This window comes from Lonchura striata, chromosome 35 (assembly GCF_050655825.1).
Source record: "Lonchura striata isolate lonStrDom1 chromosome 35, ASM5065582v1, whole genome shotgun sequence".
Lineage (NCBI taxonomy): Eukaryota > Metazoa > Chordata > Aves > Passeriformes > Estrildidae > Lonchura > Lonchura striata.
The window spans coordinates 3,630,866-3,643,018 of NC_140737.1; the positions used below are offsets into that span (position 1 = coordinate 3,630,866).

Below are 12,153 nucleotides of genomic sequence, written 5' to 3' on the forward strand. Positions count from 1 at the left end.
CCTTCTCCATTGCACAGGAGGCTTTAGCCCTCCTTCGCAGATTCCTGTCTTGTCGAACCTAGACAAACAGTATGGTAAATGTAGCTTTGTAGATAAAATGAAGCTTTAGTAGATAAAAAAGAAACTATGTATGTGTGTGGGTGTCATGGTTTGACACTGGCACAATGCCAGTGCCCCCATGAAAATGTGATCCCTACCTTGAATGCTGTGAAGTGGAATCTAGAATAGAGCAAAGCAGGCCCAAGCTTAATAACAGGAAAAAAACTTTATTAAACTACCACTACAAAAGAAAAGAGAAAACTAAAGAAGGGAAAAAAAAAACCACACAAAGATCCAAATGAAAACCTTGCAAAACATTCCTCCCCCCCACCACCCAACTCCAACAAACCACAGTGAGACACAATCTGGACCCCAATCAGGTTTTCACCCTCCAAACAACCGATACTCAGTCCATCGAGGGAACAGAGTCTCTCCTGTGCCACAGACCCCCCAAGAAACACAGCTTCACATCCTGTGTTTCCATGTCACACATGGCACCGCCCAGAGAAAAAGTTTGCCATGGTGACCTTTCTCCTTTCCATGCACAGTGCTCTCACCACCAATGCATGGATGGTCAGACTGCCTTTAGGATTTTCCCTTTCAAGGATGCCCTGCCAAGAGGGGAGAAAACAACAGTTCAGTTTTTCATTGTTTGGGACCACAGTCCCCCCCCATTTTCCCCTGGGGCCGAGGGCTCAAGAACAGAGATCTTCTTCTCTTCTCTTTCCTTTCCAGGGCAAGGGGGCGCCACCACAAACCCCCTAACCTTTTCTCTGTTCACTCCACTTTTGTCTTTTTCCCAGCTGAAGCAGGTCTCTTGACTCGCTGGCATCCTCCCAAAACACAGTCCCTCTTGAAGGAGAAGATTGGTTCAGGTTGTGGCTAACCCGGAAAAGTCCAGCCAAAAGCCACTCCTTGTCCCCCTCCCATCCAGAATTCCTCCTTCCAACATCCCATCCCAGGGTCCAAGGTGTCCCTCTTCCTCTCTTTCAAAACCGAGGAGGGGAAAGGAAAATTCACAAAGCTTTCATTTCTCAAGGAAGGGTTAAAAGTCCGAACTCAAAGGATGGCTCGATGCCCGGACATCCAGCAACTCCCACACAACTGGGCACCTTGCAGCAGCTCCCCCCGCTCCTCCTTCCTCATGGCTTTCTCTCTCCCTCTTGGGAGAGGAACTCTGGGGGGGGGGAAATGGAGACATCCCAGATTTCTTCCACCCTTCCATCTGCAGGGGCCAGCCCGGTTCCAGTCCCTCCACCCTTCGGAGTTACCTCCATCAGGCCATGGGGCTTCACCTCCCCCACCCAGCTCGTGGCTGGGCAGGGGAGGTTTGCACTGCACGCTGACCAGAACCAAAGAGAGCGAGTTCCCCTGGGAATTCTGCTTTTAACCCCTCTGTGTTCTCAGAGGCGTGTCTACTTTCAATTGGTCAATATCTAAATTGACCTCTTCCTTCCGGAAAAAATTCTCTTTCCGTGTCAAACCACGACAATTAGTAATAAAATAGTTATTAAAAAAATAAAATAAAAATTAAAATAATAAAATAAAAATAAAATAAAAATAAAAAAAAAATCAGAGTAATCAAAATCTGGACGACGACATTTAGGCCACCACGAGGCGATAAAAAGAAAAAAATTTTGGATGCCTGGATGTTTTTGGGCACTGTGAAAAATGCCAGTTCTGGTTCTTTAAAATCTTTTAAACATTACTGATTCAAACAAGTTAATTAGTAATAGAATAGGTATAAAAATAGCAATAAATAGGAGCAATAAAAATTTGGACAATGAGAGTCAGAGCACCACGAGATGATAAAAAATGAAGAATTTCGGACATCCAGGAGTTTTTGGGCACTGTGAAAACACTGATCAATTGTTTTGGAAATGTTAAAAGTTTATTATTAATAAAATAGTTATTGAAAATATAAAAAAAAATTAAATAATAAGAAAAAAAATAATAATAAAATAAAATTTAAAAATAAAATCAGAGTAATATAAATGTGGACAGCGAGGGTCAGGCACCACGAGCCAATGAAAAACAAAGAGTTTCGGACATCTGCGAGTTTTTGGGCACTGTGGAAAATAACAATCAGTTATTTTTTAAATTTTAAAAGTTTATTAGTAATAAAATAGTTAATAAAAATAAAAATAAAAATACAATAGCAACAAAAATAATAAAATAATAAATAAAATCAGAGTAACAAAAATGTGGACAATGAGGATGAGGACAACATGAGACAATAAAAAATTAAGAATTTTGGACATCCAGGAGTTCTTGGGCACTGTGAAAAACGCCACTCGCTGGTTTTTAAAATGTTAAAAAATTAGTGATTCAAAAAGTTAATTAGTAATAAAATAGTTATAAAAATAGCAATGAAATTGGAGCAATAAGAATCTGGACAATGAGGGTCAGGACGATGACAAGACAATAAAAAGTGAAGAATTTCGGACATCCGGATGGTTTTGGGCACTGTGGAAAACGCCAGTCAGTCGGTTTTTAAAATTGTAAAAGTTTATTAGTAATAAAACAGTTATTAAAAAACCAGCGATAAAATCAGAGCAATAACAATGTGGACAATGAGGCCAGGACAGTGACAAGACAATAAAAAGCGAGGGATTACGGACGTCCGGATGGTTCGGGCAGTGAGCAGCCAAAACCACGCCTTGAACAAGGAATAACCTAAAAGCAGCAGCCTGTTGCATATTCATCGATCTCATGCATGATGCATCAATCCTGTCCAGTCACAGAACCCGGAGCAGTGGCAGCCTCTTCTCAATCCCGCGGCGCCCGCAGGGCTGAGCGGGGCACGGAGAGTGAATTTCCTTTAATCAGGGAGCGCTTGTGGCAGCACATTGCTCTGCCTCCCAGCATTTTTCACAGAGGAACACAGAGGGAAACGAAAGAGAAAACAATTTCTGTTTCTGCTGCTTGTTTTAGTATGTGGAACGTGTTTGGAGAATTGTTTAACCATTTGTTACCCAAATTGTTGTGGGGTGGTTGCTGGGTTGGGTTCTGGTGAGGATCGTTTGAGCCTGGGGCCAATCCAACCCACCTAGGGCTGGAATCTCAGAGAGGGTCACGAGTTGTGAGGAGTTAGATTTGGGAGTTAGAAAAAGCAGTTTGTAGTTTTAGTATCTCCTTTAAATAGAATATTAATAGAAAAAGCAGGTTTGTAGTTTTAGTGTCTCCTTTAAACAGTATATTAATGTATATTAGTATAGTTCTAATAAAGAAACCATTCATCCTTCTGAGCTGGAGTCAGGCATCGTCATTTCTTCCCCCCGGCTCGCCTGCATTTACAATAAGCTGTAAATTCTTTTTCTCTGGAAGATTTTGGTGTCCTGCGGCTGCTGTCCCGGTGCAAGTACCTCATTCCTTTCTTCCCACACACAGAGTTTCTGTTTTAACCACAAAAGCTCCGTTTTAACAACAAATCTACATTTACCCTACCATTAAAATGCTAATACAGCACTACTAATCAATGTAACTGTCTTGATTTGACAAGACAGGAATCTGCGAAGGAGGGCAGGAGCCTCCTGTGCAATGGAGAAGGTAAACCCCCTCCCTCCGAATTACCAGGATTTTTAAATTAAAAGGCTCTCAGGCAAAGATATGGGAATGGGAGTAACAATTATTTACTAGGAGAAAACTAGATAACAATTTAAAAAGGCAAATGCAATTGGTACAAACAGAACAAGTGATAAAGTCCACAACCTGAGGATTCGGGGTGTTGGTAGCAGTCCGGTTGAAATGACAGCTGCTCCTCTTGCAGTGGCTGATGAATTGCGGCTGCAGTGGTGATCTTTAGAAGGGTATAGTCTTCTCTGAAGATCTGGTGGCAGTGGGGCCGGTCTTCATCTGGGAATCCAGCGAAGGGGCCACGTCTCTGAATCCCGCAAAGAGCAAGCTGCTCTGTCTCCCAAAAGGTACCACTTTATACCATAAAAGAGTGCTTGGCTTCCCCCTCTGGGTGGAGCATCTCACAATGGGATGGTGTTACAGTTACCAGGCCTGCAGTGAGTCAGTCAATGGCCCATTAACAAACTATTACCTCTTCGGAGCAAACCATTGTTCTTGGAAGAGATAACAAACCTGCCCAACCTTCAACAGATGGCAAATAGAATACAAGCTTATCTTACAAACCAGGCCAATAACATAATACAAATCCTATTCAATTTAATACCTGCAAAAAGCCAACCATAAAATATGCATTTTTCACAGAGGACATCCCGAGGCTGCTGCAGGGACAGCGATGTCACCGCTGTGACGTCGTTGGGGACGGTGACATCATCAGGGACATCGCTGCTGTCACTTCTCCCCTCTCCCCTCCCCACGCGGGATTTTATACGAATTCGGGGAATTTTCTCGGAATTTTCATTGCAATTGTCCCAAATGCTGATGGGAATTCCTGGGGTGACGTCACTGGGGACACTTGGGGACATTCTGAGGATGCTCTGGGGACACTGATGGGGGTGGCGGTGGGTCAGGGACTGAATGAGCCCCTCGGTGCCTTGCAGCAGAGCCGGGTTATAAATGACAATAGAATAATCAGCTTTTGAAATTCTGTATTGCCTTCTGCACGTTGTTATTGAGCACGAGGATTTTGCTGTGGTACTTGATATTGATATTGATTACTGATAATTCCTTGCAGCTGCTTGCTGGTACAATAAAATTGATCTGTTTATGTGTGCAGTGTATAACAAATTTACTGCTAGAGTAATAAACAGATATTATGTCATAGGCCTTAGAATATTAAAAATAGATAATCATTAAATAGATCAATACTAAATATTGAAATAGAGACTATGCAATGTTAAAATGCTTTTGTGTGACTGACTCAGGTGTAAAACAATTCAGTTGTTTCTCACATCTGCGGACCAGCCTCACCAGGTGATACCAGTGACACAAAGCTCAGAATAATTTAGGAATTTATCGGGGGCCTGAAACAACAGGGTGGAACCATGAGAAGAAATCAAAAATATTGACTTAATCTACAGAATGTCCTGAAGACAAGTCAGAGGTGAGACCCAAACACGAGTTCCTGGGACACCCAAACCTCCCGGGAGTGTTTGAATAATGTCAAAACTCAGGAGTGTGTTTGTGGCCCTGCAGTGGAACCGGATCCGGAGAATGAAGGGTTAAGTTGAGGGCGAGTTCTTTGGCTGAGCCCCAAAACCCTTTTTTATCCCTGATTAAACTTTGTTTAGTAATCCCTTAGTGAACTTTGTTTTTCACACCCGGCTGGGATTTGGGGGGGCTGGGGGGGTCCCTGGACAGCCTCCGCTGCTGAGCACTGACCCCCCCTCACCGAGCACCGGGACCCCCCAAAAACCGCACCCGCACCCCTTCAGTGCCCCTGACCCCCCCCGAGCACCAGGCCCGGACCCCCCTTAGTGCCCCCCACCCATCACGGGGGTTCCGCCCCCTCCCCTTTGACCCCCAGAGCCGCGGGACCCCCGGGAACAGCGCCGGGACCGGGGGGTCCAGGGATGTGAGAATTGGATTCGTAAAGGATTCCCAAATCCTGGCAGAAAGCTCACACTGCCTTGGACTTGTCCATGCAAACTCTGAGATTTTATTGTGCTAGTGAGCAGCTGCAAGGAATTATCAAAAATCAATATCAGTATAAGCACCTGAGCAAAATGCTGGGGTTCAATAGGAACCTGCAAAAGGCAATAGAGAAATGCCAAACCCAATAGAAACAGCAGAAAAATGCAAAAGGCAGCAGGGGAATGCAAAAGCCTTCTGAGTGCTCTCAGAATGTCCCCAGGTGCAGCTGGTAACATCATCCCAGAAACTCCCATCAGCATGTGGGACAATGCCCATGAAAATTCCCAGAAAATTCTCCGAATTGGTCTCAAATCCCACGCGAGGAGGGGACTGGTGACGCCAGCGCTGTCCACCAGGATGTCACTGTCCCTGATGGCATCAGAGCGGTGCCATCGCTGCAGCAGCCTGGGGAGATCCTCCACGGCTTTTTGGCACCGCTGGGCCAGGGCGCGCCTGCTGGGGCCACCGGGGCCGCCGGAGCCACCACAGGGACTCAAGAGAAGGTCGTGGATGTCCCCAAGTGTCCCCAGCAGGTGATCCTTGCCCAGGCAGGCACTGGCATCCCACGGCTGCTCAAACCCGGCCACTTCGGCCACCAAGGCCTCAGGGACATCGGGGGACACCTTCTTTGTCCCCTCCAGGATGGCCTCGATGTCCCTGAGCCGGCACTGCAGCTCCTCGGGGAACCACCTGCCGCCTTCACACTCTTCCACCAAGCGCTCCAGTGGCCCCAGGGCCACCTGTGCCCAATGTCCCCTTCTGGTGGCCACCATGGCTCGGCTGCTGGCCACCACGGCCTCTCCCACGGCCTCGTTGGTGGCAGCAGCCACCTGGGCCTTGTGCTGGCCCTGCCGAGGCCCTCTTTTCCCTGCCCAGGGACACCTTCAGCTGCTGGGCTGTGGCCACCAGGCTGCTCCCAGCTGTCCTCCTGCGGGTGGCCACGTTCTGCAGGTCCCCGGCCCGGATGGCAGCGATGGCCGCGTCCCAGCGGGCGTCGCGGAGTTCGGTGGCATCCCAGGCCAGCAGGGCCCGGCTGTCCTTGAGACTGACCACCAACTCCTGCCAGGCCCAGCCCGCAGCTCTCACATCGGCCCAGGTGGCCCCTGGGGTGGCCCCAAGCACGGCCAGGGCCCGGCCCAGGGAGGGGACACCACGGTGGCCCAGGGAGGTGACATCGCCCTGCTCCAGGGTCTCACCAAGACTCCAGGTGAAGTTCCTCAGGTTCACGTGCAGGGACTCTGGGGACATGACCTGCTGCTCATCCCTCTGTAACCTGGTCACTGTGGCTGCCACACACAGGGTGGCCACCAGATTCACCAGTGACTCCAGCTGGTACGGGGACACCTGGGGAGGAGACAGGGGAGGTGTCAGGGACCTGGTGGCACTTGTGGCCTGCGGTGGCCCCAGTGCCCTCCCAGGGTTCCCTTTGTCCCCTCCCTGGAGGGCTCTGCTGCGTCCTCTGTCCCTTTGTCACCCCCTCATCCCCTCTGTCACACCCCTGCCACCCCCCACTGTCCCATCTTCTTGCTCAGGGAGCCTTAAACTGTGTCTGTGTCTCCCACAGTTTCTGCTCAGTCAGGCCTCAGATATCGGGCCCCTTTATCAGCTCCATTGCTTTACTCTGTTTTATTCCCCATACGGGGGCACCAGGGCTCTGCCCAACGGGGGTCACTGGGGATCATCCAGCCCGGATCCTCCCATGGGGGATGGAGCTGCAGCAGCACACCAAGCTCTTCCCTCACTCTCTTCCCTCACTCCCAGCTCTTCCCTCACTCTCTTCCTTCACTCCAACCTCGTCCCTCACCCTCTTCCCTCACTCAAAGCTCTTTCCTCACTCAGGGCACTCACAGGGCTTCCCTTAGTGGTGCCTCCGTTGGTGTTTGGTCAAGGTTGATCTCTGTGTGAAGCTCTTCCCACACTTCCCACACTCGTACGGCCTCTCCCCGGTGTGGATGCGCCGGTGCACGGTGAGGTTGGAGTTTTGCTTGAAGCCCTTCCCGCAGTCAGGGCAGCGGTAGGGCCACTCCTCTGTGTGAATCCGTTCATGCTTGAGGACATCAGAGCTGGTCTGAAACCTCTTCCCACACTGGGGACACTCGTAGGGCCTCTCCCCAGTGTGGATGCGCTGGTGTCTTCTCAAGGCAGAGCTCCACCCAAAGCTCTTCCCACATTCCAAGCACTCGTAGGGCTGTTCCCCAGTGTGGATAAAGTGGTGCTGGATCAGGCCAGACATGCGTATGAAGCTCTTCCCACACTTCCCACATTCGTAGGGCCTCTCCCCGGTGTGGATGTGCTGGTGCCTGATGAGGCTGGAGTTGTGCTTGAAGCCCTTCCCGCAGTCGGGGCAGCGGAAGGGCCTCTCCTCTGTGTGAATCCGCTCATGGAGGAGGAGATTGGAGCTGCTCCGAAACCTCTTCCCACACTCCCCACACTCGTAGGGCCTCTCCCCAGTGTGGATCCTCTGGTGCTGGATCAGTTGGTAGCTCCAGCTGAAACCCTTCCCACATTCCAAACACTTGTGGGGCTTCTCCCTGCCATGAGGCTTCTCCACCAGCTCCGAGTTCCGCCTGGATCTCCACCTGCCTTCCTGGCTCAGGGGGGCTCTTTCCTCCCCGCAGCTCCCTGGGCTGGGTTTGCAGCTCCCCCTCCTGCAGCATCTCCGGGGCTTTTGCTCCTCCTCCATCCAGCCACGCCCTGGGAATGACAAATCCTGGTTTGGGGAAAAAACAAGAAGAGAGCACCTTGGAATGCAGGTTCCACCTTGCCCAAGTTCATCTCAGGAAGTCATTGGGAATCTTGTGTCTCTAAGAACCACCAAGACACCAAGATTCAGCCCAAACACACCACAAAGTTCAAGACACAGATGAAAAACTCCCCAAACATCACAAGTCAGCAAAACCTCCTCCAAAACATAAAGATTCAGCTCCCATATAAAACCAAAGCACCAACATTTAGCCCAAGAAAGCTCAGAAACAGCAAGATTTACGCCCTGAAAATCTTGGATCCCCCTCCACAGTCACCTGCTGCATGTGGGGGGAGCAGCACTCCTGGGGCTGGGGGGAGGCTGCAAATACAGGGAGGGGTGGAACCTTCTGCTGCTTCCTCTTTCTGCTCCTCCTCCTCCTCGTCACTCCTCATTCTCACACGCCTCTTCCTCCTGCTAGTCCTCCTTCTCCTGCACAATCCCATCTTCTGCCACCTGCATCGTCTGACTATTTTGTTCCTCAAGCCTGCTTCTCCTTCCCTTCTCCTCCTGCCCCCAGGCCCAGCACCCACTGCCGGCTCCCTCTTCCCCCCACACCCACAGCATCCCAGCGCAGGGGCAGGGATAGAGCTGGGGCAGGTCGGGCCGGGGCAGCGCTGGGCTCTCGGCCGCTCCCGCCCGCACTCGGTCCCCACTGCAGCCGCTCCCGCCAGGACAGCGCGGGGGGGCCCGGCCTTGGCGCTGCCCCACTCCCACCTCCCCAAATTCCCCTCGCGGGGCCATGGGGCCGAGGGGGGGCGCAGGTGGGTCCAGGTGGGGAACGCGGGGAGCTGCGAGTCTGCCTGGCAACTGGTGAGTCATCAGCGCCGCGGGCTCTGATTGGCTGAGCTCGGCCCGAGCCCTGGGGCTGCAGCACAGAGGGGACACCCTGCTCCAGGGGGGATGTCCCACAAACGGGGGACCCCATGAAAGGAACAACAGGAAAGTGTCTTTACAAACAGGTGCTCTGAATCTGCTCGGAAATAGGGCCAAAAAACTTTTATGTTAGGAAGTGACAGGAGAAGCCATCGGTTTCAGAAAATGTTACTAATTGATGACACAGACTGCTGCTCAGCCAAGGTCCTGCTCTATTAATGATCTTCCAGAAGAAGAGCAAATAATATAATTTGCTATATAAAAGCAGGGAGCATATTAAGGGAGTATGTATTAGGTGGATTGGGAAGTCTGTAGCTCTCAAGCAGTTCAACCAATGGGGAAAGCAGAGGGAGATGTGGCCAGGAGAATTAGGATGAAAAGGAGGCTGTGTCCTCTAATACTTAGAGAGATCCGATGGGGAATGTTCCATAGTCTCTCTCATTTTTAGAAATGAAATTCCATTTACAGGACTCCTCTGTCTACTTTTTGGACAGAATCCTCTGGTGATGTCAATTTTTCCACACACACTGGGGCTCATCCCAAATTCCTTTGGGTGATCGGCTCCCTTGGCTGGCGGCAGCACCGGGGATTGATTGGGGACCCGGGAGTGACCAGGAGACAGACGAGTGACACATCAGGGGGGTCTGGGAAGAGTCAGCAGGGAGAGAGCACTGAAAATCTCATCAGTGAGTGCCCTGGGATCTTCAGGGAGTGAACATGGCAGGGCACCCATGGAGGGGAGAAAAGGGAAAGCCAGGGAGGGGTCCTGGCCAAAGGGATGATGATCCCAAAATGTCTCTGAAGGGTCCCTTGGGAGAATACTGAGGAAGTGGAGAAGGGATTTGGACAACAGGGGATGGATGGTGTTGGTGTGCTGGGAAGGAATCAGGTGAAGGGGAGTGTGCAGCAATATGGTTCAGGCAAGAAGCAGCAGGAGGAATCTATGTGGTAAGAAAAAGGATGATGGCAAAGAGGAGGAAGAGAAAAATACTCTGGATTGGGATGTTTTTCCACAGAGTCTTAACCTCACAATTTGCCAGCTACTATTTTGAATTCCCAGTTGCCCAAGACAAGAAAAGCAGGAGGTCAGGATGCCAGGGGTTTCTCTGCGGTGGCAGCGGCAGCACCGGGCGCAGAGGTGCGGCACCGGGAGCACGGGCTGGGGCCTGTGGGGAGCTGCGGGGCCGGGCCGGGGCTGTGGGGCAGCCGGGGCTCAGCGCCGGGCGCTGCCTGACCCCACCAGCCCCGGGCAGGGCCGGCAGTGGCCCCCGGCCCCCAGGAGGCTGCGGGACGCCCCGGCCGCTGCCCGGCCCCGGGGAGCTGCCGGCCCTGCCCGCCGGGGGGGCCGCCTTTGGACACTGCGGCAGGACAGGCACCGGCTCTGCCACACGGGCTGGGCAGGGACCCTGAGCACAACGGGGAAAACAAAGGAACAGCTGGGAAATGCAGAGTGCACATGGAAGGATCAGGATTTGCTGTTCAGGATTTGCTTTGGGTCCCTGCAGAAAGGAAAGGTTTTGCAGAAAGCTCAGCAGCTCTCACAGGATGAGCACCCACAGGCAGTGACCGGGGCTGCAGGAGTGGCACAAGAAGCCCTGCAGCACTTGGGCACAAAGGCACAGCAGCTGAAGGCAAGAAGGGATGAGCAAAAGGCCAAGCTGAAGGCAAAGGCCATGGCAGAGTTCCCACAGCCCCTGAGGGATCAACCCCAGGGCCCAGGGGGGCCCCAGCACCCAGGGCATGACGGGGTCGGCCACAAGCACCTGGCAGAGGCATTGCCCTCCTGGCCAGGGCACAGCCCACCCAAACAGCCCCTGGGAAGGAGTCAGGGCTCCAGCTGCAGCCCACAAGGACACTGCAAGCACAGACAGCAGCACCCTCAGCAGGAGCAAGTCCACCCCTGCATGGACATGGATTGTCAGGGCTCTCTGAGCTCCCATCCCACTGGGGACCCACCACACTGGAGCCCTGGAGAACATTCAGGCTGGGTCTGCATCCAGAGGAGGCCTCTCCTGATGGACACAGGGGCCTCTCCTTCCATTTCCTATCTCCTATAGGGGGAGAAAATTCTAAAGGAGTGTTTTCATTATTAAGGGAATAAATGGGAAAACTGAGCTGGTGTCATTTGTTCATGCACTATTAGGAGCTGTGGGGGATAGGTTTGAAATAAACTAATTTCTTTTTCTTCCTACTCTGATTGTAATTAACTAGGAAGGAATTTGATGGTGGCATTGGAATATTGTAAAAGGTGATACACAGGCTATTGCTGCTGTACCTTTGTGTCAAATGTCTGGCAAGGCCTGTGCTGAAGGGAACCCAGAGGTGTGGGCAGCCACAGGGAAAATTTGATGTGGAGCCTCTCCAAATTACTTGGAAGCAACCAGGACAAGTGGGGGCTAAAAGCAACACCCTGTTCCAGGGGAGGGAAGGAAGGGCTCACAGCCTGGTATGGAGTCCCTGCTAAAGGCAGGGCTCTTGGAGCCAGGGATGTCTCCCTACAGCACTCCTATCCTGCCAGTCAGGGAATCAGATGGCTCCAATGAGGAAGACAAGAACAAGTGCTAGACAAAGCCTCTGTGAAATGGCTGAATTTCCTGTCTAAAAATCATCTTTTAGTTTTTGAAATAAAAAAAAGGCAAATGCTGGAGAAAAAGGTTAAATATTTGAGAAATAGTGGGACTGAAGATTCCCGGTGGATTGACCCAGAGAGGGTCTGGGCAATCACAGAAGTAACATTTCCCAGTACCAAAAAGGAGCCGGACAATTCTGAGGATTAATAGGAATTACACAACATGGATTAAGGATTCTCTGTTCCAGCCAGAACATTGTAGGACTTTTTAACCGCAGACAGCCTCCATGCTGTGGGATGGACAGGAGATAGAGCAAAACTTGAGAAAATGAAAAGCCAAAAATATTGATGCCTCAGCTCTGGCTCTTCCAGACTCAGA

At 51.1% G+C, this 12,153-nt stretch overlaps 1 protein-coding gene across 1 annotated transcript; it reads right to left on the bottom strand.

Moving 5' to 3' along the window:
* Window positions 1–246: 246 nt before the first annotated feature.
* On the bottom strand, window positions 247–9,152 carry LOC146764272 (uncharacterized). The gene is made up of 2 exons (XM_085565337.1): window positions 7,435–9,152; window positions 247–6,930 (listed from the first exon to the last, which is right to left on the bottom strand). The coding sequence occupies exon 1, from the start codon at window positions 8,267–8,269 to the stop codon at window positions 7,445–7,447; it is 825 nt and encodes a 274-aa protein (XP_085421463.1). The 5' UTR covers window positions 8,270–9,152; the 3' UTR covers window positions 247–6,930; window positions 7,435–7,444.
* Window positions 9,153–12,153: the final 3,001 nt, after the last annotated feature.